Below are 27,925 nucleotides of genomic sequence, written 5' to 3'. Positions count from 1 at the left end.
ACTCATACCGCATGCCGTGTTCAAAGAGGACTTCCCCAGACCATTTGTCACTGAGTACTATCATTGGCTGAATCTGCAGACTGGCGCTGTCGTGTTTCGTCCACTGAACCAGCCTTGGAAATCTTGCGAAAGCAATTGGCATTTGTCATTTGATCCTCAAATGCCTGATCAAATGCTCATGCAGGCGGGGTCGAAGACCTTGGTCGATATACGCAGCCGACCTTTCGCGCTACTTGACTGTATACTGAATGTACTTGACGAGACCGAAGAAATTATTCTGGTGCAGACATCCACGGGAACTCTAGAGGCAGAACTGAGCCGCCTGCGGTTGAAGTTCTTTGTGAACAGCGACGGACGTGTGGTTTCCAAGGAGTTTGGTGCTTTCGTTGACTCGACGCAAAGGATCGGCTGCTTGTATGGGTTAGTGGATAAACTTGTCCTCATTGATTCTTCGAACGCCAGATGTGTGATTATTCCCTACGGCGAGCCTGTCGTTACTCGAAAGGGTTACCATGTTTCGTTGAAAGTCAAACGACCGGAAGGGGATCGTGTGAAGTACATGGTTTATTCTATGGACACTCACCTCCAAATTCTGCGATGCTCTGACAGCCTGGCGGCGTTATATCAAGCATATCTGCATGCGCTCACGTCCTTTCCTGTCCCTGATCACTTCACTCACCGTTCAGGCACCGCGGAGGCTATCCGTATCCTACGTCAAGGGTGTTTGAGATCCTCGTTTCCACCCAACAGTGACTGCATCAAGAACCTCAAAAGAATTGCTGCCCTCACCCCAGTTCGTGTATTCTACCCTCCAAAACCCCGTGTGATGCAGACAGTTGCATGGTCTGGTAACCTAGGTCAACTCGCTCAAGATGATGATTTCCAGCCCTTGTCGCTAGAAATCCTCGAGTTCGCTGATCAATTCTCGTCATTTCACGTCACCGAGCCGAGGGCAAGGCAGGTTTCATATGCAGGCAGTATGAATCTACTGGAACGTGCTCGATGTCGGAACGAGCAATTGAGATGCGCTGAGGTCGGTGGGCCTCCGTCTCTATGCACGAAGAAAACATACCCCTCCCGCGATCAGGACATCAGGAGCCCGCGCAGCAACAGTGTGTATGAATTGACAGCTCTGGTCAGAGACTGGCCTTCAGCAGTGAATCATTCGTCTAACGTTGTGGAGACAATGAGGAAATTCACAAATGTCTCAACCCACTCACCCAATTTGAGCCACTCTTCCTGCTCTCAGCTTATGGGCTTATCGACCGAAAGTGACTGGGTAGCCCTCTACAACTTCTGTCGCTCGAAATCTCGATCTCGTGACACCTATTCATTAATCTCCGTTTTTGCTAAGGTCGGTTTCGGTGGCATCATTGATCAATCTGTCCTTCTCCAATTACTCTCGATTGCTTTCTCAGCAAGTTGCCGTGAGATTCCTTGGCCATGCAGTCAAGTGACTTCTTTCGATCTGACGATGGGTGAGGACTTCGACATCCGGAAGATTGAAGACGCAATCTGGGAGTGCTATACGCCGTTCACACCTAGCACCGACCACACGAGACCAAACCAATTTCAGGCGGACACAGATGCTAGAAAGGAGTGGGCTGATCGGAGACGCCAGGTTGTAGGGTATTGTGGACGCCATATACAAGACCAGTGGCCTACCAGAACTCCCGGACTTCCATCTCAAAGCTCAGTTTCGTTGGTTAGGAGAGAAGCGGCACAGCAAAAATGTCAATCTCTTTGTAGCACCTGGGTTCAAAACGGTGAATTTCTCGGCTTCCTACGACAAGTGCAGGACAAGGCCCCTCCCTCGGGCAATGGGAAGGCTAAGGCGCAGGCCATTTCCAATCCCCCCACTTGTTGCAATGATGTAGAGCACAGCCTATTCAAGCCTCCCGGAATTATTGAGCTCATTCAAGAGTCTCCGCTAATGGGTCATGAGGCTGAGTGTGTCTCATTTACGTATCGTGGGGCGTCGTTGATTCCGAGGCCGACGCCCGAGCTTCGGGCACTGGCGGAGTACTTCAAAACAAATTCGGACATATGCAAGCAAGGCTATGGCAATGAGCTTGCTCGTAGCATCCAGGCCTTGGAGGCTCTTTCGAACTCCGCAGCTGAAGCGGAGGACCCAGAAGGATGTGTATCTTTCAACTGGCAGGAAGCCCGGAGTGAGATAGTCTCCCATCAACAGGGCCTCAAGACTCAGAGGGACACACTCTGGGGTGTCATTATTGCAGCTTTGAGAGACGGTTACTCCATAGTAGGGTTTGATACTGTCTGTCCCTCCATCACGGTTTGGTCTGTCTTGGCCGTCTTGGGCTCTGACCAGTGGACCATGATTCCTGATCAATGGAGGTTATTGCTTGTGGCATTCGGAAAATCAATTTCCACCTTGCGCCGCTGCGAGCGATTAATCTCTTGTATTGATATGCGAGACCTCGATGGGTTCTTCAAGGAGGCAGAGAATCCAGGCTATGAGGGGTGGGAACCCTCGGCTCATCCAACTTGGCTGCTTCTTGAACTTGAACAAAACATTACAATTCGGAAACGTCAAGTGGAAGTTGCAGGTCAGATAATTCAACCAGATTGTGATGGAAATGCACTCCTTCAGCTTAACATGGGCGAGGGTAAAACTACCGTTATCACGGGGATGACGGTTGTGCACCTGGCAGATGGCCGAATCCTTGTCAGGCTTATTGTCTTGAAACCTTTACTGCGCCAAAGTGTCAATGATCTCTCTCAGCGACTTGGAGGCTTGATCAATCGTCGTATCTACCATATACCTGTCTCCCGCAATACCGAACTCGACGATTCGACGATCAGGAAGCTCCAATCAATATATGGCAAGTGTCTTCGAGACAGAGGCATTCTCATTGCCCTTCCTGAACACATACTGTCTTTCAGGCTCCTTGGTCTTGATGCTGCAGAAAGCAGTCCGAATATCTACCCTTCACTGATCAAGTTCGAGCATTGGTTACAACTACACTGTCGAGATATCATTGATGAAAGCGACGAGGTTTTAGACACCAAATTCCAGCTTGTTTACACCATGGGTACGCAGAAATCCATGGACGGTCTCAGCAGTCGTTGGGAAACAACACAAGACTTGCTTCGCCTGGTATCGACACAAGCCAAACGCCTGCATCAAGATGATCCGAATTGCATTGAGGTGGATCAGACAGGTTATCGCTATCCGCTTCTGCGGTTCTTGGAAGATGATGCCATTGGGCGACTATTGCGTTATATCCTACAGGAAATCTCGGAGAACGGGATCCCTGGTCTACCTTTCAATCAATGGACTACAAAGGTCAAAAGCAGCGCATTGAAATTCATCAAAGACCTCGAGCTGAGCAAGGAGGATGAAGCGACCGTTCGTGGCGAATTTAAGGATGGTGTATTTATCACCAAGCTGCTTGTTCTACGAGGGCACTTTGCATATGGCTTACTCAGGTTTTCACTTGCCAATAAACGTTGGCTGGTGGAGTATGGTCTTCACCCATTGCGGTGTTTTATGGCTGTGCCATATCGTGCGAAGGGTGTCCCGTCTGATAATGCGGAATTTGGACATCCTGACGTCGCAGTAACTCTGACATGTCTCAGCTACTACTATGAGGGGCTGCAAGAGAAGCAGCTGAGAACTTGCTTCTTGCTTTTGGCCAAAGAGAATGACCCTTCAACGGTGTACCACAACTGGGTCGCCCAATGTGTTCATGATCTGCCATTCAGCCTGCGAACATATTCCGGCGTGAATCTAGAGGATGGCATGGCCTTCAAGAAGGTTTTGTTTCCAATTCTCCGCTACCAAAAAGAGATACTTGACTTTTACCTCTCTCGGGTAGTCTTCTCCAGAGAAGCAAAGGAATTCCCACGGAAGCTCTCGTCTTCGGCATGGGATATCCCTGCACAGCGAGGTCTGCAATTGACGACTGGCTTCAGCGGGACAAACGATAACCGTTCTCTTCTGCCACTTTCGATTTGCCAGCGGGATCTCCCTGATCTCCTGCACACGAATGCTATGGTTCTCGGCTATTTGCTGCGAGATTGCAACAGGCAGTGTGTCATGGCGCAGGATGAAAAGGGCCACCAGCTCGGTGTCGATCAGCTCTTGAAGCTTGTGCTATCTTGTGGTGAACGTTCATCAACAGCCCAGCCTGTACGAGTCTTGATCGATGTTGGTGCCCAAATTCTGGAAGCAGGAAACCAATCAGTTGCCGAGAAATGGCTGTCAATAACGACCGTGGACGAGGTTCAAGCAGCCATCTTTTTCAACGAAAATGACGAGCTCATGGTGATTGATCGCGACGGACTTATCGAGACTCTTCTGTCATCTCCATTCCGGCAAAGACTGGGAGCTTGCTTGGTTTTCCTTGACCAACACCACTCGCGGGGTGTTGACTTAAAGCTTCCACCCACGACCCGAGCTGCGGTCACCCTAGGGCCACGACTAACAAAGGACAAGCTTGTACAAGGTAAGTAGTATCGATGGTCTCTATATCAACATGTTACTGACGTTGTTGAAGCCTGTAATAGACTCCGTGGCCTCGCGAAGCGCCAGTCACTACTGTTTCTGGTGCCCCCCGAGGTGAGTCACAATATGAGGTCCCAGTTGGGGATCTCATCTGACCGTGACTTCACTTCGGCAGATGTGTTGAGGTGGTCCATGCTCCAGACATGCGATGCTTTAGACAATCTACGGCCGCTTTGGGCCAACCAAGGACTCCAGTACTATCGGAAGATCGCTCTTTGGGATTTGCTTGTGAAGGAGAGCAACGCCTCAACGCAGGTAGCAGTCTCTATGCAGGAACCCGAGGCAAAAACGCTCCTACAGCACTACTTACCTTCCGATGCTGACCGATTGAGTGTCTTGGACGACACAGCGCCCAATGATTCGAATATTGAAGATGTACGTGTGCTATTGAACGCTCTACGCTCTACTACAGGCCAGAGCGTGAGCTCTGCTTATCTTCACGAGGAGCAAGAGAGAGAGATTGCATGTGAAGTGGAGCGAGAACGACAGGTCGCCAGACCCCCAAATTACATTCCTCACCAGCATCGACTTCACGAGGACATCGAATATTTTGCCAAGTTCGGCAAGTTCCCTGGAGATCATCCGTCCCGATCTGCCCTTACTTTGGCATTCGAAGGCCTAGCCAACACATCTGTTGGTGACACTCAATATCCAAACGGGTTAGGGCCTGGGCTCTACTCATCATGGGACTTTATTCAGACTGTGCAAGTACGTGAGCATGATATGGAAGATGAGTTCTCCAAACCTCCACATTGGGTTCTCTCAAGTGTGCATAACAATGATCTGGTCATTGTCAGCCAATATGAGGCCAATGCCGTCCTGCCTATCGTTCGCCAATCAAAGCACACCAGGCTGAACATTTACACAGCACGGTTCACGAAGCCCATGCGCTCCTTTGGGAATCTGGATTTCTTTGGCATTGGTTCAGGCTGCCCGATGCCGACTCAGAGAATGAGATGCTGTTTGGAGTTGTTTGCTGGAAGTCTATACTTTGACAACTTCGAAGAATACAAGTATTTCCGGTACTTCCTAGGGCTCCTCACTGAGAACTATGAGAATATCCCCCAAGAAGGGATCACTTCTGAGGGATTTGTGGAGTTCTTCACTCGCTTTCGGCTACGGTGGCCGCTCGATTCACCATTTATGGTAAACCCTCTGCCCTTTTTGGCTGCTCTGGTGGACATTCGAACCAGAGGAGGTGGCTATCAGCAATCTCATGTTGGATCTGTCATCCGGGCAATCCAGTTGACCCCGGAGACCTTTTAGCTGAGACAATGTCCGACTGTTCACCTCTGTATCCGTTTCGCTGTTGCTGGTTGGATCATTGGTATTGCTTTTATGTTTAGCTAGGTACAAGATTATCTTATCTTCTCCTACTTTGTGTCTTCACAGTTGCCTGTAGTTGCTTGTGGCCGTATATTTGTACTCGGTAAAGCGGTAGGGCTTAGATCAATTGTAGACAGGTGCCTCAGTGACTTGTATTTCTCGATGTTGATCGGCACCGACTTCGCCAGCTGTCGACCGTCGCTTGTCGATAAGTCGCACCACCCGGATACTCACCACTAACAACAAGAACTCGTTGCTTTCCTGGTTATACAGTACAACACACAAGAAGTCATGGTAACGCCTGTTTGGCATATTTCTTTCCATTATATCCTCCAAATCAATGCATAATGTACAGCTGGTATCAAACGGTGAGTGAAATGATGAGTAGAGTGTGTATGGTATATGGACTGTGTAAAAGCGTCTTGCAAATGAGAAAATACGCCTCTCATGAGCTCTATTTCGTATCCTGCTCCCGAGCATCCTGGAAAGCCCTCTTCATCTTTTCCTTCTCCAACTCCTTCTCAAATTTATCACCAAAGACCTTACTAACCCACTCCGTAACCTCCATCTCAAGCTCCTCATCACTCTTCACAGGTGTATCACTCCCACCCCGCAATCCCGCACGCACGAATTTCCGCAAATCCTCCAACTCATTGATATCTAGCGCATACCCGACCGCACCACCTGCCATGAGACCGAAAGAGATAACATTCAGCGTGGCCAGATTCAAAGCTTCGAATGCATCCGCTGCGGAGTTCGAGTGCGGTTGGTGGTACACCGAACTTGTGTAGTATGGTGGCATGGCGGCGAGGTTCTTCTTGCGGAATGCACGCCGTGTTACGAGGACCGAGAGTGCGAAAAAGGTCATGCCTCCGAAGAGGAGTTTGAGGTTCGTGTTTGGTTTCGGTTTTGGTGGTTGCGCTAATTGTGTTTGCGGCGGCGGTGAAGCGGGAATTTGAGATTGTTCGGTTGGCTTTTCTTGCGGTGGTGTCTGATTAGACTCTGGGGAGGGGGCACTTGAGCCCCAGCCAAATAGTGACACCATTGCTATGCGCGGTGTCTGTGTGTGTGAGGGGTTGGGGGTTGTGTTGTGGTGGTGGTGCTGACAGGTCCCGGGGAATCGATAAGTGACCAGGGGGTCAGGACTTTTGGCTTGGACGAATGGGTGGTAGACTGGATATGTTGGTGTTGTTTCCACAAGATATTGTAGGATCTTATGGCTGCGTGGGGCGATTGGTCGGTCGTTGAAGATGAAGCAAATCCGCGATGAAGTGGAGACGGTGGCAGATCACCGCCACGTGACTCGATTCTTTTCTCCACCGAGGCTTCTCTACGGCCTTCTCCCGTTGGTCAACTGGTCAATTGCCCAACGGGCCAACTGGTCAATGAACTTCTACTCGATTACAGCTAAGTTCAAACGTGCTTTGTGCTCTTTGTATTGTAATCAATGCAATGCGATAAATTATGGCCTATATAGCAGCCAGGATTAATGGTAATAGAAACAGAAGTCTTCGCAGTATAAAGTGTGATAATAACGCCTGAAATGCAGTCAGAATATCAACAAGAGTAGATCGCAAAACCGAATCAAAAACTCCAACGTTGAATCACATATGTTCGTAAATCGGTGCGCTTGAGATAACAATCAATACGCTCAATAGAAATGCAAATCATGATAAATAGGAATCGTGGGACAGGATAGACATCGACAGCGAAATCATTCCTTGGTGCTCGTGGTAATGAGCATATCAGCTCGACCGGGGCGATGGAAACGATCAATACCAAGATGCTCCTTTCCATCCCGGCCAATATAGATTCCAAATCCATACCGAGGCTGCTCACGCTCTGAAGGCGGGGCAATGATAAGACGAGTGACAAGGTCCGTCTTGCTTCGGGGTTCGCGCAGGATCTTGTCCGAAAGAAGTGGTGACTGGTAGAGATAGCTCATGAGATCAGCCAAGGTGGTTATGTCGTGCGGCAGGTAGCGGGTCTTTCCTGGCCAGATGGCCAGGAAAGACACAGCATATAAACCGCAAAAGGCAACCAATGCGTAGAATGCCGGCATCAAGGCGGAAATGCGGATATCGTTGTGGGAGGGGAACCAGAGGGCAATGAAGACTCCGCCGGCGAGGATCGGGATCGCAACGGATACCAGACTCATGAGAGAGATCCAGGCAACTTTGAAGTGGCCGTTGATGATGGCCTGGAATGTGACTTGGAGTGGGTATGAGGATGGGTAGGAGAGTAGAACACTCCGTTCCGCGGATGCGCCGGTGGGCGATGACAGCTCGACGAAGGGTTGGAGAGCGCGGAAATATACATCGATGGGTTGCCAAGCGAGGAAGAGGATGTTGCCGATAAGTGCGGGGACAAAGCTGTAGAGGAAATTCGAGGAGGAGAATGCAGTTGTCGATGGGAGGGTTGGAAGTTTGGGAGGGAAGCCGCCTTGAATGCCGTTGTGAATGAAGCTGACTGCGACGAAAGCTATGAACAAGGCGAAAACGATGGCAACCCAAACGAACACCGCGATTTTTCTCAAAAACCACGGTGTCCAGCGGTAACGGGCGATTGGCGAGTAGAGATGGTGATCCAGTTGATCATTGGCAAACCCACCATTGTGTTCGACATCGAAGCAGACCTTAGCAAGTCCATGTGGCTGGTTCTCTCTTTTGCCGGTTTGATGCAAGGATGGAGTGCGCACGGGAGCATCAACTTCGCCGATGCCGTAAAATATCTCGGGCTTGCTTGAGAGTTTCCAGTAGCCCAGTCGAAGGATCCGGGAATCCAGTGACTCCCGCACGGAAGGGACTGTCTCTGAATGCTCGAAATCGTGGAGAATGTTCGATCGCTGGATGATGGAAATCAAATCTGCCAAGCTCACGGGATCCCACATCAAGCCAGACCAGCTACGGACGAATCGGAGGAATAAGAACATCAGACCAATGGTCAAAACGCCATATAGTGCCACCAATGTCCAGCCCACAGACTGGACGGACGCCCATCTCCAGACACCCTGTCCGTCAATAATGTAGTGTTTCGCCTGAAAAAGACAGCTGAGAAGAGGAATGGCAAAGAAGTTGGAAAGCCAGATTGTAAACAGTGAGATTCCGAACAACGATTCACCATGTTGAAAGTGGGAGAAATCTGGGAAAACGAAGTTTTTTGAGAGGATAGGTAGGCGATGCATGACCAATCCGCCCTGTCTTTCCGCGGACATTATAGAAAAGGGTGCAATGCGGTAGAGGGCAGCTTGAATGACAAACGACCAAATGATAATCGGCGTGGCCAGGATTTGCGGTAAAAATTGAAGGACAAAATACCGTCCGCCGCCTTGACGCTCGTAGTCCCACAGCCCGTCATGACGGCGGGACCATATATTGCAGAAGATTATAGCAGCAATCATGAGCAGAGAACAGAGCATAGTCAGCGCCAAAGTCCACGGCCGCAAAGCAAGAGGCAAGTAGTCCAAGGGAGGATATAACAAGCTCTGCTCTGGCGGGTCAACGGCCATGAAGGACTCTGGGTCCACAGAGGCTGGCCTCTGCGGTAAAGCCTGTGGCGAGGGAGATGTATATGACGGTCTCACAGGGGGCGTATCATGTCGAATTGGGGTGCGGGTGCGAGTGAAATAACCAAGTCCCTCATCCCATACCAACTGATCAGTCGGATAATTCCCAGTGGTCGTGGTAGAGACAGAGTCGTGCCTTTGGATTCCTCGGGCTCTTTCATGGGTGAGCTGGTTAATTGCGAATCGGACATATGAGGAGTCGTCCAAGCCTGGAGTGGGGGTTGGTCCTGTGTAGTCGCTCGGTACTCGGCGGGCAGTGTCATCAGATCTCTCGTCTTCAGATCGAGGATAAATGTGAGTCACTCGATCTTCAAAGCGGACTGTGCTGGCTGTTGGTGGTCGTGATGGAAGATCATCCTCGGTATACTGTGGTTGGGGCATTGTGGGTGAAGGTGGTTGAGATGAATGATGAGAGTCCGCAGTCCTGAATCGCATAACCGTTACCCGGCTATCAGGACTAGATGTAGCTGAAGCTCGATCAGAGAATGAATAGTAGTCGTCTGATGCAGCCACGGATTGTCTTGATTCGGTTCGAGCAAGCTGGGGCTTGCTTGCTGTATAAGAATTAGTTGACATGGAAGCTTCGGTGAGCTGTGGGGATTCTTGCCATTTGAATTGGCAATGGGGCGGGGGATTTATATGCACGTACAATTAACGTTGCGCAGGCTGAGGTTTCTAGTCGGGTTCAACATGGTGGCCCTGGAATGTGGATATGAAACCCACGCGCGACGGTAATTAATCCAGAAGCATTCCTAGACCTGGCGCTGCAGGTGCGAAGGGGTTCTTGAAGGCTTACAATCGCTGCCCAGCGACTTTTTGGCTGTCATGGTGTTGGGTGACGTTTCCCAGCCACCCCAGCGGCCCAGCCACCACGTCGAGGTTAGGGCCCAACAGGCCAATAAAGATAATTAGTCTATTTGGATTATCGACTCAGAGTCCCGTGGGCTATCAATTTGATGAATCACACAATATCCACATCCAATCAAAAGGTGAGGAAGCGTTCGACATCGGGATAGTGTTTTGAGTTGTTTCGCGGCCCGATCATCAGACCATGGTTGGCCCCAAAGCTTGGCTTTTTTATACCCAGATCTCCCCGTATCGTATCGGATGGATCTCTACATTCGAATCTGATTGCAATCAGAAACTAACTGTATAACGTTTGTTTGTGTGTTCCCCTAAAGATGGACATGTTACTCAACCCTACATGTGACCATCCAGGCTCTGGCCTGGTGTGTCGCAGACAAGACCCTCACTGGGCACTCACCACAATAATTGCCAACAATTGCCATCCTAGATTCTTGTTAATTACAATCTGAAAGCAGGGTGTCTCACTTTATTAATTATTGTTACTCTTTCTAGTTAAATGAGTTAAATGATGCAGTATAACGATACAATTGTTTTCTCTCCCTTGCTGGTATAGGTGGCTGGGCCTCAGGCTTCGCAGGTGGTCGGAACACAAGTGGACATGAAAACATAAGGCTGTATCAAGGACAGCATGAAAGACATTGTCGGGGCAGATAGGTACTGTCATGGATATGTCTGAGGTACTATTACATCTGTTCTTACCTGGGAGGATCTGGTTTTACCTTTTCGCTGTAGCTACACCATAAGGAAGGACGTTTGTCTTGACAACTCCAGCTAGTTGCGTATCGTTGTTCCAAGGGGTTTGGGAAATGAAGCAAACAGGCAATTTAATTTGCACAAAGTACGTAGCTCACTTCTGGTGGAACAATGTCTGAAAGTGGTCGAGCTTCTTGACAACCTCGAGTCATGAGCATCCCATCTCATTGTCATTGTTCGTCACTGGCAGTGCTTCTATTGTCAAGCTCATCGACCTTCTCCCGAGGACCATTTCAGACGTGATGGTCATCGTAACTGACTGGCACTGATGGGCGTATTGCACATATTGTGCTGGGTCGTTGATAAGGATCTCGCTTAGGGCTTGGGGCCTCTGCCGGTCTTCATCTGCAAGCGCAATCTAATAACCCGGGACTCTCTGCTCTTAGACCCCGAGGGCCAAAAGTAGATGTTCTCGGTACACATGGTTGAATGACCTCAACGATAGATGAACAGAATGTCGCGAAGTGATTTGGCGCCCTTTTCACGTTCGTGGCTTCGTATTCCCATTCCATTGGAATCTATCGGTCTGTCTTCCATGATCATGATGGTTAACCCCAAAGCCGTTCAACGCGAAACTGCTACCTCTCTTCCATTATGTGACAAAACTCTGCTCACACTTAGATGTCAGCAAGGTACGCAACTATCAAATCAAGGATTCCAAATTTAGGAGAGGGAAGCATTACTTGCGCTTATTACCAGCTCCCCCAATACCAAACCTAACATAACGCTCTTGCAGACCGTTTGTTTTCCTATCATCTCGACATTCGCCGCTCTGAGGGCCTTCCAACGACTGGAGTAGGGTTATTCTGTCGAAGGTCTCCAGAGGCAGCCTCTCTTCGCCCTCGGATTTTTGCCGTTTTGGCCATTTGAACAATTTCCATATGCAACCCATAATTCGAGACTGCGGGAGGGAGGAACTTCCTTCGTAGGCTTCGGTCTCATAGAGAGATTGACTGGCAACTTTGGAGGAGTGACTCTTCGGATCAGTCATTTTGTTCCTGGTGTGCTCATGCATTTAACTCACCCTTGGTTCCAAATTTTCCAAGTGGTCAAGTTCATACAATGTTTTCAGGGACTCATCTCATGATATCTTGATAGCTAGTTATACGTTTTACAGACTGGTCCCTTAGCCTGCTGTTCAGACAAGGGGTTGCACAAACACTGTATGACCGGAGAAGCCTATATTGCCCCGAAGTGCGAAATCTTGAAGTCAAACGCGACATCTCTGATGAGAAAGGAACTCCTCGGAACGAGTGGCAGTCCAACTATACAGTTGAGAATGGGCATGGCCTTTCGATGTTAAAGAGGAATGCTCAAGGTGTCCCTTGCTTGCGTGTATATTCACATCTATGTTGGTGCAGGACAGATTACCTTCAGTCGAATGCCTGATTGCGACATTACCACTATGTGTAACATCACATGCATCGCTTTTGCAGGATGAACTATCGGCACCGAGTTCCGAATTGCTGATGCCGATAAATATCTCATAGTATCGTGGAGGGGAGGGTGGAGCTGCGCAAAAGTGCATTCGAGTACTAGCAAGTTAACATGACCGTTTATCAAAGAATATGTCCGTTGCATTTAAGTGGCAGCATATCGATTTCTGGACGTAGTTGACATTCAGAGTATTGTAGGCCACACGATACTTGACCAGGAAGGCGATGGGTCCTGACTCATGGGCTCTGTTCAATGGCGTGATGAACCAGAATTCTCGTGACGGACCTGCCAGTCCAGGAACGTTCGCTGTGCCCTCCGGCACAGAGCAATGTGTTCCGTCGTCTTGCTCCTGCTGCACTTGCAGGAGCGGTTCGCATCTTCATGGTCGGAGCAACAGTGATACCACTCGAAGTCCCTGTGTGCGGAGTGGCATCACCGCCGAGTCGAACACGAAGATGCGAATGGCTCCTGAGACTCTATCGTGCATTCACACCGTATGGCCAGAAATCATGCGCACAATGGTGATGGCATACGACGGTCAAAAGCGAAGCTGGCGTCTGGTTTCTGGCCGTAGCGTATCTCGTATGGTGTCATGGCTGGCTGCTGGTGTCCGCAGCGGAGCGCTCTATCCAAAAAGACGCTAAACACGACTAGCGCTGCCAGCAAGGGGACACGAGTATGGTGTGCTTGACCGTGGACAGCAATGATCGCTTCTAGAGGACTCTGGCAAAACCTCCAAACGACCACAGATCTTGTTTCATCATTGCGATGGGTCTCCTGGAATAAGATGCCGTGGTACTGTCGGGGGCACGACCCAAAATCTGGGGTGGAATTTTTTCAGTAGGAACAGCGCCCGAAATGCCATTACACTGGGATATGAGAACAGGGGAAGTCCGAACCTCAGCATGCTCGAACCACGCTGATTGGCTGAATCATGTGATTTAGGTAACCTTAGGAATAAGGAATCCATTGAATCACTCCATTTGGTCAATAAATTTTATCCGTGCCTTTTAGCTTCCCACCCCTTTTCGTAAGATGCGTCGTCGGGTAGCTCTGGACGCCTTGAAAGTCGAACCAACCGAGGCGGAAAAGATCCGACGGCTGGAAACTGGCCTCAAGATCCAACTCCAGAATGAGGCGGGAAGGCGTCCAGAGCTACCCGACGACGCATCTTACGAACAGGTGCTCACCCTGTACCAGACGATCGAATCCGATCTCAAGAGCTCCGAAAACCTAACCGAAAGGGAGGCCAGGAAGGACCAGAAAGCAAATGGGAAGAAAAGAAATAGAAGCCCCCACGAGGAAGCAGGAAAGGACCAAAAACGTCCGAAGTTCCCGGAATGTCCTCACTGTGGACTGAAAAACCACCCGGAGAGCAAATGCTTCAAGAAGGCAGGGTACAAGAAAAGGGTACAAAAAAGCAGATAGCACAGACAATGAATCAAAAACTAACTTGGTTAGGTATGTCATGTGACTACACATGACCCAGCCAATAATAATGTTTGGTCTGAGCATGCTGAGGTAAGGTTCGGCCGGAAACAAAGGATTTCAGGGAAGTCGAGATTATCCAGCGGCTGACCGCGATTACTCCAGCGCCCGGTCAACATGCCCCGAAGCGACGCCAACGACGCCGAGACAGGGCACAGCCAATGAAGGGGCAGAACAGCTCTGCGCCATCAACCCCGGCTTCCAGAGAGGGGAACCGTGCAGGCTAATTTAGCCTCGAGCAGGAAAGTGTCGCGATAGTCAAGCAATAGCAAGAATCGAGTGATAACAAATTAAAGTAGATGATAGAGAAAGAAGAGACGAAATACTTGAATCCCTGATTGATACATCGAAGGAGGAAAAAGCGAAATCAGGAAAAGTGGTCGAGATCATCTGACTGCTGCCTGAGGCCAAAACCAACCTTCTCCTCACAAACGCCCTCGGTTTTCTTCGCCGGTGGCTTATCTGCCTGTCATTCCTTTGTTCTTTGTAGGCCTTTCCCCTCATTTACTTCCTGCCGCTTTGTCTTGGGCACACTTGGAGTGCTTAATTTCACAACCTGATCGCAGGCCAATGTCCCCTGCCAATGCTGCCTTGGAGTCAATCATTCGATCTCTTGCGGTATCGCATGTGCCGTAACCTTCCAAGCCATTAGAGTCGATCGCTATTTTCTCATTTCCTTCTTACTGTCTGTCTCCGTGCTTGGAACCCCAAGGTTGACTTCCAGGGTCGCCTCCCCTCACCATGTTGCTGAAGCCTGCGACACCCCTCAGTATCTTACTGCTGATCGCATTCGCCCTGTTGCTACTCTCATGCCTTTCTACGCCTATTGTTAGAGGCATTCCCCTCGCAACTTTCAGAGATGTGGATTATGGCGTCTTTGGATATTGCAAGGGTGATACCTGTACCAATATCCATGTGGGATACACAAGCAGTCAGTGTTTCTCTCTCCGTTCTGCCTGATCTCCGCTGATTCTTTATGCAGATGACATCAACAACACTGGCGATGATTTCAATCTCCCTTCCGGTACTCGCAAGTCGCTATCCTCGATTCTCATCGTTCACCCAGTCGCCGCCTTCATGACCCTCGTTTGTCTCTGCCTGGCCATTGCGGCCCACTTCCATGGACCCTCCCACTCGCCGCGCTTTTTGTTGGCGCTTCTTATTCTGCTGCTGCCGACACTCCTCGTCACTCTCCTGGCGTTCCTGGTCGATATATTACTCTTTGTGCCACATCTAGGATGGGGTGGTTGGATTGTCTTGGCGGCGACCATTATCCTCACCTCCTGCGGAGTGGTCACTTGCGCCATGCGCCGAACTCTCGTGAGCCGGAAGGCAAGGAAGCGCCGAATCGCCGAAAACGCTGAAATGAGCGGAGAGAACTATTACAACCGCCAGAACGCAGCTGCGGCTGCAATCAACGCCCCTGCTCCGGCTCCCGCGGAACCCAAGGAAGCATTCATGTCCAGTTCTCTCACCTCCGACTCGGGCCCGACGTTCGCAACATTCCACACGGAAAGGCGTGACAGTGATGATGATCGCACGCCTCTGAATTCGCGGACACCCATGAACGACATTCCAGCACCGCAGGACCGGCGCGGCACTCCGTACCGCTCTCAGCAAGATGAGTTTGGAAACGTCCCACCCCAAGGCCCGGGTCCCTACGGTGCTGGCGCAATGTCCCGCAACCCCTCTGATCCGCGCATTCGTCCGCAATATTCAGATGGCAGCATGGGTTCTCGCAGAGGAGGAGCGCCACCTGGTTTCAACGGCCGGGGACGAGGTGGTTATCCGCCGCGGGGTGGACGTGGAGGACCGTACATGGGACCTTCACCTGGCCCGCGCGGTGGCTATATGGGCCCCATGCCAGGCCGTGGTGGTCACAGTGGTATGCCGCCTCGAGGACCTCCAGCCGGCTATAGCCAGGGGCCAGGTGGCCCTAACCGCAGCCTCGACGGGTATGGTCGATCTGTGTCTCCTCCGCAGGATGAATATGGCTATGGGCCGGCACCGGGCCAGATGCGCCAGCCGTCTCCCGGGCCCATTGGTATGGCTATATCGCCGGATACGATTGGCCAGGCCATTGAGATGACGCCACAACCTCGGCCGCAATACGATATGCATGAATCAAATCAGCCAATGAGCAGCGTACCGCATGCGCTGACGGTGAACAATCCCGACGTTCCTGAGGAGAGCCCAACAAGCCTGTACAGCCGACCTGGGTAAGCATATATCTTAAGATGACCTGATCTTGGAATGGACATTGACTTTCTCTACTTAGTTCCTATATTCCTCCCCGTTCGGAGTCTGGTTGGGGTGACCGCACCGTGTCCCCACGACCAGGTGGCCCAGGTTTGCAGGCCAACAACACGGGGGCTGCGTACTACGAAGACGTGGACCCTCGGTTCGCTCGTCACCCATCGCCCGCCAATGATGCTGCGATTCCCTCTTCTCTGACACCTGGAGCTGCTCACTGTGAGTATTTCAGCAAATTTATAAATTGGACAGAGCCTTGCTGACATTTTGCTAGTTTAATGATGATCATCGGCTATTCAGTGTCTGTCACGTTTGACACGATTCTTTCACCTTTCTATACCTCGCGATACCCTTTTCATCTCTTCAATTCTCTGGGTAAATATTTGGATGACATTTTGCTCCTCGGTCTTATGGCACACTGGGTCATCTGGCGGGCCGGAGTTACAGTGTCTTTGCCCCCTTTTTCTTCTCCACAAACCCCTTTGTCTTGGACTTGAACCTCAGGACTTCCCTTGATCTGGTGAAACCGATTCAACCGGCAGTCATTGATATCAAGAAAGCCTTACTTGCTACGACGTGCTCCACCTACCTTCGATGTATAGCAGCAGGTGGACACGGTGTACAGAAGCCGGTTTCAAAGTGCCTGGCTTTTATCTACGATCCAGGCACTCGATGTGATTAATTTCTTTTCTGTTTTTCCACTGCGTGGACTGTCAATTATGTGCCTTTCAAAGCAACATAGAATTCTCTTGTCGAGTACAGTTAACTAGCTTGTGGCAATGCGCCAAAATTCAAATCAGCGCCAGATCAAATACAGCGCTTCTCTTTTTGCCATCCCAGAACCTCAATAACTAACCAACCCTCGACATCAATCATGATTCTGTCCAACTGAGTCCCTGTTCCTACATCCAGATACGAACGGCAACAGCAACACTCGAACCCACCATATCAACCTTCACTTGATGTTATATTCACCCAACCATATACAAATGAAGTCCTATCCAACCAAAACTGCACCTATCTACACTCCTCCCAATCCGCTGAATCTATCACCTACGCATACTCCCCTTGAGGCTCATCATCAAGACGACTATGCTTCTGAACCCTCGTCTTATAAAGATCCTCATGCCTCTCAAGCGGCGCCTCCCGCTCCATCGCCCTCTGATCCGGATACCGTCTCTCCATCTCCGGTTTCAACGCATTGGGGCCATACGCGTCAACCGATCTTCCCGGATTCTTCCGGCCATGCTGGCCATCATGTCTCATTTCCGTGCTTGTCTGGCCTTGCATCGGCTTACCGATTCCCCTGTTCAGATCTGCCGAAGTCGAGCCGTGCAGCGTATCCGATACAGAAGTGTACGTGGCTTCCTTGTCCGGTCCGGCCTCGACGTTCGGGTTGAGCGCTTGGCTGCCGCCTTCGGAGATGGGGTTGGCGGTGAAGGAATTACTGGCTGGGGCGGTGCCTGGAGGGAAGCCCTCCATGTGGTAGGTTTGGCGTTGGTCGAGCTCTGAGAGTTTGGTTCCGGGCTTGTGTTGGCCGGGTTTGTGCTGTTGAGAGCGTTTTAGTTTGGGCTTTTGTTTTAGAGTGTATTGATGGACTCACGCCTTGGGCTCTCCCTGGACCCTGTGGTTCCACGGAGGGGTGGATTGGGCCCTGTTTGTGGGTGATAGAGTCCGGGTTGGTAAGTTCACTCATTTTGGATGGATTGTAAGGTTCGTGTGAGGTTGGTTTGTGCAAGGATTTGGGGGTTGTACTGCGTACTGTCGCCTTCTTATATATACGCCGCCGTGGAGTAGGTTAGATGACGTCAATTGCTGATTTTATGACCGTCAGAATGACAGGTTTGCTGGCGACTCAATTTCAAGCTGGGACTTGCATTCGATCGATGTAGTTGGTTGTCGAAACCATGGCAAATGTGAATGTTGCCGCCGTCTTCCGTCGATGAGGGCAAGCTTTACATCAGAGTGGGTCTGATTCCATTCTAGATAAGATCCTTTAATTTTGATTGGCTGAAAGTTACCCCGGTCCCGCAAATCTTCTTTTGTGGATCTTTGCATTTTGCCTTAGGGAGACCATGTCAAGGACATCATATGGTCAATCGCATTGGAAATGCGACACTTGGCTTTCTGGAGCCTTACGAGATAACCTGCTATCAGTCAAGGTGGACCTCACTGCCTGGGAACCATTGGTCTCTTGGCATTTTGCGCAACTCCATCCCCAGAGACACTGGACTAGTCCACTGACTAGTCACTTAAGTTTCAATTGACAAGGATGGAAACCTGAAAGAGACCAACGAAGCAGAGTCGTTATGAGGATGCGTTGTAAACACTGACCTGTGCCATGTTGGATCGATGCCCGGAGGACTGGGCACTAGGTGGTGATGATTAACTCCAATCTCTGGAGGCCTAAGTAAGTAGGGGCTAGTGAGTGAAATAGACGAGAGTACTACCTAGGTAGTGCTGGTACCAGGCCTCCTCTATATATTTATATCTATCTGCCTCCTGAATATGCTGTATAGGTGGATAAGGTAGGCCGGGCATGGGTGCAGCCTTGCAGCCCGGTGCCGGGCAGCATCATAGGTACGGACCCCCCCCCCCCCCCCCCCTCGGGCATCCAAGCATGCCCGCATCCTTTCGAATTCTACCTATGGAATTACCATCCATGGACATCTATTCATGGCCCTCGTTGGGTACATCCTAAATACAGATCGGAATACTCCAAGGCTTATAGCTTACTACCTAGGTAATGTTGTCTATTTGGCGACTGGATCTTCAATGGATGATATTCCGGAAGTTTGCAACGTTCAGGCAGGCTATGTGCGGTCTCGTCAAGGCTCACAAATTGATCTAAAATCAGAAAAATGATATCTTCCAGGTACAATGGACAAGAGTCTGTACTCGGGAGGTTTCCGTACTGTTGCTCTCGTTCGAGCCCACTGGGACAAGGTAATGGCGATAACCCCCAAGTTTTGGCAGCCCCACAATGGTGGACTTGCGCTTCTGAAGTGTCACGAGCGGTAGAGAGAGAATTGGGTCTTTGTCTGGTAAAGGTGTGACCGGACGGAGGTATACGAAGATTCGTGCGTGTTTTGCACGAATCTCATGCACGAAGAATCCTACGGCTTGGCCGAGAGCACCGTCACTATACTCAACAAAATCACCTTCGGACAATGTTACGCGAGTGCCGGTTGGACTATAGTAGTAAGCCGGATGAGTATTAGTACTTATACTGCGGAAGCCTCAAAAAAAGGAACGTACGTGTGATCGAAAGACAATTTCCTATACCATTTTAATACGCCCGTTCCATGATAAAACATGGCCCGAACGCCGAAATCTCTGCGGTACGCCTCTCCTAAAAGCTTCAAGAAAGGGTGGTCTGGGTCCAGGTTGGAGAGACGGATGGTAGGAATATCCGGATCATTCCTCGGAGAGAAGCTGAGCCATAGTCTGATTTTCCTGTGATCGGAGGTATCGAGGTCAATGTAGTTTTGAACAGGCGCAGAGGTGTCGTCAGCTTGAAAAGAGTCTTCCTGTGTTTCTGAGTCGCCCTCAAGTGGCTTATTGAAAAATTTGGAGAAAAGCTGGGGGCATTGGCGTGCAGCATCCTGGACCATTCCCGCTATCTCAGGCTCGTCATGATCAAAGGCACCCTCAAGGTACAAGCGTAATGAGATAAGTAAGTCTTCGTCAAAAATCAAAGTCCGCTCGACGTTTTTGTTGTTAGTCCTTGTGACCTGGCGTTTGAAGAATCTTGGGATTCGGTGTCCGGTATTAGCATTATATTCATAAAGATACCTAGGGGTCCACGATTACGATAAAGCAAAGTATCATACTTACCTGTGCTTGTCTTCTCCTGCAAGAACATTACTGTTCCATGGTGTAGCGTACATTGACGCATCGAGGGAATAATGAAGAGCAGTGTGCACGTTCGGTCTTTTCATAGCAAGCCCCCAAAAGTCAGCCTTCTGTGTAGTCCCTGGATCATCGGTCTGGGCTGTGGGTGATCGTTCCCTCGAGGTGCTACTACTCCTGGCCGCCCGTGAGGAGTTTCTTGATCTTCGGGGCCCTCGTGATGCCTTGATAACCGCAGTGCATAGGCTTTGAAATGCTGACCGGGCATCCGTTATAATCTTGTTAAATGACTGTCGATCTTCCTCGGGTATTGTATGATATGCCAAGAGAGAATTACTCTTAGCAATCGCTGCAAACACTGTAACGACACGCTCCTCCGGTTGGTATTGGACGACTCCGAACGTCCGCCGAATCGATTCGTAGACGCTATCTTTGATCCATTTCTTCTTGATACGCTGACGCAGTAAGAGGGGAAAGATGATAGAGGCTCTCGCGTGTTCTTGAATTTGATAACTCTCGAGATGGTGTAGTGGAGATTGTAGCCGGGTCCAGCCTGGCGGAGTGGGAAATCTGTAAAGCGCAGCTGCAAACTCCTCACGCCCTACTGGCGACAAAATATCCTCTATGAGTAGTTTTTGAACGAGATAAGAGAGACCCTTGTACTCCGAGTGAGCTGGGTCAGAAGGAAACCCGGTGACTAGATCCAGTTCCGGTGAAAGTCGAGATATTGGTGACGCTTGCTCGAGCATTCCAGTGTTTTGGAGGTACTCTCTCTGGACTGTCTTGTTACCTCGAATACGGTGGGCAATAGCTTGCTTGCGTTGAGCAAGACACTCAAAATGATAACGACCATGTTTCACGATGTTGAAGTCAAGGTCGCCGCGTTGGTCATCTCTCACGAAGCACTTGCGGCAGCTATATGTGGCAGTAGGACCTTTGAAGCCTGCATTAAGCTGTTGCTGGGGCATATCCCCAATGTATGAAAGACAAAATGCAACAACCCGCATCTTCTTCCCGTCGACCCAGTCGACTTCGATTCCGCGTTCAAGTTCATTGATATTCATAAGGCAACGGGTAACGTCAGTGTAGTTCGTGCCATGCGGCCCCAGTGTGAGAGTGAAGAGGTTGGCCCGTTTTTCCCGTTCTTTGGCTGGGATAAATGAAGGAATCATGTAAATACCCATCAGAGAGTCTTGAATGGTCCGCTTCAGCCGAAATCCGTCGCAGAAAATCTGCATTGGAAACGAGATACAACGCTGCCTAAAGAGGGTCTCGACAAGGTGCTCTCGGCCATAGTGCCAAATCTCAAGCTCGCCACGGATCGGATTGGTATTTTTGAGGGCATAGACCTGCATATCCGATTTGATTGCCCGGCAGATAGTGAATTTGTAGTCAGGGTGCTTAAGCACAAAGCGCTGACGTCCCTTCGGAAGAGTAGACTTTGCCGAAGCCTTTGCCGATGACTTCGCCGAAGACTTTGCCGCACGTTCAGATGTCCTCTCTGCTAGTATATCATCCTCAAGCTCGAATTGGCGATCAAGATAGACAGATTCCTCTTGTCGGAGCACCTTTCTTGGAGAGATAGTGTATCGTCGGTCAGTGAGGAGGATAAGCTCATGGGGTGCAAGACCTGGCCCACTTGCGATAATAGTCCGTTCATCCTCCACGTGAACTTCCTGTCGCTGCAATACCGGTTGAATGTGGATAACACATTTCCACATATCTGAATCCTTAGCTTGACATTCACTGACACTATACACTCGGCCTATGTGCCCAGGTGCTCCGAATTGGAGGCAACAAGAAGCGTTACACTGGTAGTATACAATATCAGAGGGAAAGATTGGCTTGCCGTCAGGGTAGGTTGCGAATTTCCCAGACGTGGATCGGATTGAAGAAGTCCATGCATCTGATTCCCAAAGCTCTGTCGGGCTTTGAACAGATCGCGCTAGCCCTTTGTGCATGAGCTTACGAAACGCCGGGGACTGCAGAAGCCTGATCACCATCGGTATCGGGTTGATCAGGTAGAGTGTCCGCGTGACAGACTCTGCGAGTCTACGATCCTGCTCGGATAAAGTAGGCAGCTTTGTCGTGATTACGGGAATCTTGCAGCAGAGCATCTCTAGTGTATTTATCTGGCCGTACATAGTTCTCTTCAGGGCACTAAGATCCCTTGGCAAGGGCTCTTCCGCAGCACTAGCTTCGAGGCACTTGATCGCTTCACAGAAGGACTTGTATTGCGTTCGTGAAATCCCAGCGGTAATACACCAGACAGCGATATTGAAATGAAACTGTGTCATTTTTCGGGTACAGCGACGAATCTTCGCCACTTCAAAGTCGCTACCAGTCTGGTTGCCAGAAGCCGGATAACGGGGAGGCGGCATCACAATTGAGTCCGAAATGCTTGTGATTGGACGCTCCGGTGGGGCCATCGATGATGTTCCGGCATCCTGAACCGCTTGCTCCAATGTGACCGTAGACGATGCCTCTAGTTCCTGTTCAGTGACTGAAGAGCCTGGAAGCGTCACTGGGGGAGTTGTAGTAGGCTCAATGAGACCGGAGGTGTAGTCCAAACTTGGGTCCTGGGGCTCCTCGTCGAGAAGTGCTTCCTCAATGGCTAGTAAAATATCTTCTCTGCTTGGGACACCGTCGCAATCCTCGTCGATGTCTCTGTCTTCAGAGTCGTGACCGCCCGACGGTAGGATAGTACCCTAGATAAGTAAGACTGAGTCAATATGGATATTAACTGTGTATTTTGTGTTAGCGGCCGATTGTAGAACGTACCTGGGTCGGTGTACTGTCCGTATCTTCGGCGGGCAGAGGGTCGTCGTCTTCGATGTATGACAGAGGGCCGGAAGACCCGTTAGCGGTGAATGGTAGATATGGATGGGTTCCTTCGGTGTCTCCTGATAGAAAATTAGGTGATGGAGGGTTGATGGAAGTCTTGATATATGATGGAAGTCTTAGATGGAAGACTTGATGGAATATGGATGGTTCCAAGGTGGAGCGAGAGACGGAAGAGCTGGAAGATGGGGAGTTGAAGAAGGAAGAAAGAAAAAGAAGGGAAAGTTGGGGAAGGGGATTATATAGGTTGGTTGTTTCCTGTTCAGGAAGGCACGTACTTACCCCAGTGGGAACGAACAACTCACCTATCATATGATTCCCACATTAGAAATTTGGCCGCGTACACAGTATCAAATTGCGAGTTGTGCTCTTCACGTCCCTGGGACGATATCCGGTCCCAGAGGTACTTCCTTCGATCAACGGCTGCCCTATCCCGGATCATACTTCCCAGGTCAAAGGAGGTGGGCATGGCTGAAAGGAATTCGGAGACGAGCATAAGGGAAACTGTAAATGCATTTTCCCAGTCAATTATTCCCGCTACCTCGAAGCTGTCCGCATCCACCATGATGCTACTTTAGAGAAAGTAATAACGGGCCAGAGGCAATGAGCCCGCTCACAATCTGGTCTAAGGCCACGCACTCCAAGCGGCCAGAAAGACGGGAAGCGATTCGACAAAGCTCATCCCGGTTCGATGAAAATAGTCGGCAGTTTGGCTGTCACATTCTTCCAGGAAAGCATGCCCTCCAGCTGTACCTCAAGACATTGAGCCGGAAAACACAGCCACTGACGGTGGAGAATGACCTACGAAGTTCAAAGTTCGTAGCTCTATGAATGAGTAACGAGGACTGATTAATGGGGTTTTTTCCCTATGGTCATGGCAGTATCATATTTGTACAGTTCAGCAGCTGGGTATCATCCAGACATAAATTAGCTTGCCCTCGAAGCACTGGCGTGCAACGGTGTCCGTGTGCAGTTGAGCAACTGCGGAATCATCCCAGACGTGAGTTAGGATTTATCCATGTCCTCGAAGCGCTGGCGTGCATTATCCTTGGTCTTCTGCAGGAACTCATCATACCGTCCTCTAGTGTTGCGACCCGCTTCCTCGGCTGCATCACCCAGTCTTCCTCCTTGAGCACCCAGTCCCACACCTGGTGCATAAACGTCGGTAGAGATCGGTGCTGTCACACCAGCACCGTCAGCACCGAGGCCAGAGCCTTCTTTCCAGCCCATCTTGCTGAGAAGAGAAGCGCCAATCGAACCTGTCTGCGCAGGTGGCTGGGGCTGGCTCTGTTGTTCGGCGGGTTTCTGACGGGCACTAGCACCATCGGGGCCAGACGTCTCACGGTTCTCGTTTGCGGAGCCTTGGGACTTCTGGGTCAATTTCACAAGACCTCTGGTGACCAAAGCACGCATGCCTTTTTCCCTCTTTTCTTTAATCTTTAGATTCGCGTGGTGCAAGTCATTGATACGCTCGTGGCGGAGTGTTTCTTCCGGACTCGGGAACTCCTGCCAGCACAAGTAGCAGCACTTCTTTTCCAGGTCTGCGTATGATGAATACGGCGGAGAATCGCTTCCTCCGAGGTTCTCTGGATTACACCGATAGACTGGAGTCGGTAGAGGGGCATAACCGTACTTGATCAATCTGCAGTCACCATCGGCCCTCTTTTCTTCCTTTTGCAGATTCTCCTGATGTTCTGAATTGTGACGCTCATGGTAAACGAGAGCTTCAGCGGTTGTAAACTTCCACCAGCATAACAGGCATCGGAGCTCTTTAATATCTGCGTAGGAAACCTGCGCGGCACCGGACTTTCCAAGACCGAACGTCTCACGACGCTCTTTGGCGCGATCTCGATAGATCTGAGGTGCTTCGACAATGCCATGCTCGATCAACTCACGCAAGGCACGATCCCTCATTGCCGGCTTCTTTAGGTTTTCCTGATGCTGTACATCGAGGCGGTCGTGCCAGATGGCGGCTTCCCGACTGATAAACCGGGTTTGACACAACGTGCAGATGAGCCGGTTCATGTCCGCATAAGACGAAGCCTGCTCGGGGATAGAAGTGCTAGGATTTTCACCAGCAAAATCCTCCGCGGTGAATCGGTAAACTGGACTTGGGCAAGGCGCAAGTCCAAATTTAACCAATCTGTAGTTGCCGCACACTCTTGCATCTTCATCCTGCAGACTTCCTTGGTGCAATTCACTGGTTTTCTCATGGAGGAGAACATCGTCCGCTGATGCAAATTGGCGCACGCACAGGTGGCAGCAGGCGGTGTTCAAATCCAGGTAGGACTCGGCCAATGCACCAGCTACGGGACCAGCGGGAGAAGCGGAAAAAGCGGCGGGCGGAGCATCTTGGTCAGTCATGGGGATGTCCTGGTCCGCGACGGCTTCCGTAGTGTTGTCATCACCTCGGTTAATCCCATGTAGCTCAGCGTGACGGTCACTCCAGAATTGCAGCTGCGAGGGCATGGCAAGCTTCTTGGTAGTCGTACTGGCTGTGTTATCGGCTTTTCTCTTTTTCGCCTTGTCGGAGTCTTTCACGACCTTGCCCTGAGCGTCTTGCTTGTTGGAGGTGTTCTTGGCGCCACTCTGCTCCTGCGCAGCATCGTCTTCTTCGGTCGTAAGCTTGAGTTCAGTCACGTAAGCTGCATCATCCCAGTACATCAACTGCAGAGATGGGTTGTTTGATGGGCTGAATGTGTAGGGACTAGCACTAGTTGAGGGGGTTTATGACAGGAACAAACACTCCTCCATGAATGTAGGTGGCAAGAACCGGCTTTGAAGAAATTGTAAATCTGTCGAATGAGTTGAACCGCGCCATTGCAGCTTGCGCATCCTAAGTTCGAAGCGTCAGGGGAGAACAAGAAAGTAAATAGCCAAAAAGAACATACATTGAGTCCTGCGAATTCCGCAAATCCATAACGCCAGCTTTCATTGGTTTTGCGGTCACGTACAAGGAGCACGCGACGAAGGGATCCTTCACGCGCTCCGAGATTGCTGTCGCCAGTCGTCGAGGCAACCTTAGCTCCCTTCTTCTGATTACCCGGGGCGTTTTCAGTGGAGCTGGAGGGCCGATACAACTTAGCGACTCCTTTTGCAAGAAGCTCTTCCGTGACGGACGCCTCCAGACCACGGAGTAGAAGAAACTGGGAGGGCTGGTGCTCCGGAGCGGCATCGCTATCGCCGTCATTAGCTGCTCTGTGAGCAGGAATTCCGGGAGGGCCGGTAGGGTCCATGTCTGTTCAGCATGTCAGTAAGGGCAACCAGACCTGAGGATGAGCAATAGAAGAGGGTGTAAGGAATGAGAGCGGACACGGCGATAAAACGTACTGGGTCGTGGATTTCCGCATTTGAAGCAATGCGGACGTGTAGAAAAGTTGATGATGAAACACTAAATCAGTAAGCGCAGGCCCGGGAAAAGTAGTTCAACTAAGGCAATTTTCACCGTGGTAACTTACTTTCCTGCAGTTCCAGTCGCCTGCTCCTTTCGGGCGAGCTCGATCTTCTCTTTCGCGACTGTAAGCAATCCGAACTTTGGTGCTTCTGTCATTCGCGCCTGCACTAGGGCCATAAAGATAAATGCAAGGCAGGTTGCTTTCGACGAATGCGCGCGATGCCTCAATAGTGGAGAAACGCAGGAAGCCTAGCTGCCTCGACAATTCTATTGAACGCAATGTCAGATTGACCATGTTCACAATCCTTGCAACGGTCTATCACATTCACATACTGGTCTGCCGATCCCGAATCACTCGAATATCTTCCAGGCCATCTATATGATAGGCATTTCTCAGCTCATCGGAGATCTATTGTTCCCAAATCGTGCGTTGTCAGCATTTGTCGTCAACAACACATACTTGAGTAGCTGATATGAGCTTTCTTCGGTTGGTAACTCACATCTTGTTCTGTCATATCCACTGGAAAGCCTTCCATCATTACTTCCCTGCTGACTTGTCCAACATGGGACTGCCCTTGACGAGGGCTGCGGCTGCGACTGTAGCTGCCACTTTGATATCCCTCCCTATCACGGTCTCTGTATGTGTCTCTACCTCGACGAGGGGAAGACCTCCGTTTTGGGGGGCGATGATCGTCTCGGTCATAGTGACCTCGGTAGCGTTGGTCAGCCTCCCAATCTCTGGGGCGTTCAAACCTGCCGTCCGCAGCTGGCCCTCGATGCGTGTGGCCGTGTGCTTGATGTCTTAGCTCTATTGAAACTATCAGTCAATATTCGATGAAACCAGGCAAGGCAATGGACGTAGGGCACGAGGCCACGCCATACAAGGATGCAACCGTTGCCGTGCGGGGAGCTACTTTACCAGCCGAGCGAGATCGAGATCGATCGTCATACATGCTGCTGTCGTGGTCATTATGCGAGAAGTACGGTCGATGAGAAGAGCCATCATGTCTCTCACGAGGATGCGCCATGGCCGTGGTGCTTTACAAACATCCCAAGTTCGAAGGCGCAGTTGAAAGGATAAACTGCATTCCTACAGCTGAGAGCTACCCGCCCAGTCGATAACCGATAAGGAGCCTTACACCGCCTAACAAAGGACTGAACTGCCATTGGCCTATATCTCGGCCCGAGATGGGTTCGCTAGGCGTGACAAATGTTCTGCCGATCTTGACTCTGAATCCGCCAAGATCACCGCCTCAATCTGTTCGCGAAAGGATTCCAATCACGGATCCATTCAGACTGAGTTTTCTTCGAATTCCCTCGGGCCTCAATTCCATTCAGCCCGGAGCGGTGCTCATGGGTCTAATAACTGTACATGTATATAGTTCTGCCAACCAGCCCGCCAAGAAACGCCGTGCAGTTCCCATCCGCGTTACGCGTCGTATCCATTATCGTCCAAGTGGAGAGGCTCCACTGACCATGGGCTATCAGGGCTTGTGATTTAACGAGTGCATCCAAATTGCAGTGAATGGACGGCCTATCCCTGTCCAATATCAAGTGCTGTTCATCCCGATGATTCTCCGCAGCTTCCCCGCGGTGGGATGTGCGTGGAGACCACCAC

At 50.5% G+C, this 27,925-nt stretch overlaps 8 protein-coding genes across 8 annotated transcripts; 2 read left to right on the top strand and 6 right to left on the bottom strand.

Annotated features, from left to right (window-relative positions):
* Window positions 1-160: 160 nt before the first annotated feature.
* Window positions 161-5,797, top strand: N7515_007967 (DUF3638 and DUF3645 domain-containing protein; the record flags this gene model as incomplete). Its single annotated transcript, XM_056668711.1, has 3 exons — window positions 161-4,472; window positions 4,559-4,585; window positions 4,647-5,797. The coding sequence occupies 3 exons, from the start codon at window positions 161-163 to the stop codon at window positions 5,795-5,797; spliced, it is 5,490 nt and encodes a 1,829-aa protein (XP_056518541.1).
* Window positions 5,798-6,311: 514 nt separating this feature from the next.
* On the bottom strand, window positions 6,312-6,902 carry N7515_007966 (uncharacterized protein; the record flags this gene model as incomplete). The annotated part of the gene is made up of 1 exon (XM_056668710.1): window positions 6,312-6,902. The coding sequence occupies one exon, from the start codon at window positions 6,900-6,902 to the stop codon at window positions 6,312-6,314; it is 591 nt and encodes a 196-aa protein (XP_056518540.1).
* Window positions 6,903-7,571: 669 nt separating this feature from the next.
* Window positions 7,572-10,114, bottom strand: N7515_007965 (DUF3433 domain-containing protein; the record flags this gene model as incomplete). The annotated part of the gene is made up of 2 exons (XM_056668709.1): window positions 7,572-9,976; window positions 10,072-10,114. 2 exons carry the CDS (start codon window positions 10,112-10,114, stop codon window positions 7,572-7,574), a joined length of 2,448 nt encoding a protein of 815 aa, XP_056518539.1.
* Window positions 10,115-11,721: 1,607 nt separating this feature from the next.
* N7515_007964 (uncharacterized protein) lies at window positions 11,722-12,033 on the bottom strand (the record flags this gene model as incomplete). The annotated part of the gene is made up of 1 exon (XM_056668708.1): window positions 11,722-12,033. The coding sequence occupies one exon, from the start codon at window positions 12,031-12,033 to the stop codon at window positions 11,722-11,724; it is 312 nt and encodes a 103-aa protein (XP_056518538.1).
* A 2,675-nt stretch (window positions 12,034-14,708) lies between these two features.
* N7515_007963 (putative pH signal transduction protein PalI) lies at window positions 14,709-16,499 on the top strand (the record flags this gene model as incomplete). The annotated part of the gene is made up of 4 exons (XM_056668707.1): window positions 14,709-14,898; window positions 14,950-16,186; window positions 16,246-16,439; window positions 16,495-16,499. 4 exons carry the CDS (start codon window positions 14,709-14,711, stop codon window positions 16,497-16,499), a joined length of 1,626 nt encoding a protein of 541 aa, XP_056518537.1.
* A 774-nt stretch (window positions 16,500-17,273) lies between these two features.
* Window positions 17,274-17,916, bottom strand: N7515_007962 (uncharacterized protein; the record flags this gene model as incomplete). Its single annotated transcript, XM_056668706.1, has 2 exons — window positions 17,274-17,768; window positions 17,824-17,916. 2 exons carry the CDS (start codon window positions 17,914-17,916, stop codon window positions 17,274-17,276), a joined length of 588 nt encoding a protein of 195 aa, XP_056518536.1.
* A 2,137-nt stretch (window positions 17,917-20,053) lies between these two features.
* N7515_007961 (uncharacterized protein) lies at window positions 20,054-23,225 on the bottom strand (the record flags this gene model as incomplete). The annotated part of the gene is made up of 3 exons (XM_056668705.1): window positions 20,054-22,780; window positions 22,854-22,975; window positions 23,192-23,225. 3 exons carry the CDS (start codon window positions 23,223-23,225, stop codon window positions 20,054-20,056), a joined length of 2,883 nt encoding a protein of 960 aa, XP_056518535.1.
* Window positions 23,226-23,918: 693 nt separating this feature from the next.
* N7515_007960 (putative G-patch domain protein) lies at window positions 23,919-27,344 on the bottom strand (the record flags this gene model as incomplete). The annotated part of the gene is made up of 8 exons (XM_056668704.1): window positions 23,919-25,605; window positions 25,658-25,749; window positions 25,805-26,151; window positions 26,244-26,304; window positions 26,372-26,574; window positions 26,641-26,682; window positions 26,768-27,115; window positions 27,227-27,344. Coding segments are annotated over 8 exons (2,898 nt in total), but the record flags the coding sequence as incomplete, so codon positions are not given.
* Between the last annotated feature and the right edge of the window lie 581 nt (window positions 27,345-27,925).

The sequence above is a fragment of the Penicillium bovifimosum genome (assembly GCF_028826915.1).
Source record: "Penicillium bovifimosum strain IBT 22155 chromosome Unknown utg000006l_segment0_segment0, whole genome shotgun sequence".
Lineage (NCBI taxonomy): Eukaryota > Fungi > Ascomycota > Eurotiomycetes > Eurotiales > Aspergillaceae > Penicillium > Penicillium bovifimosum.
This window is presented reverse-complemented; position numbering and strand designations above follow the sequence as displayed.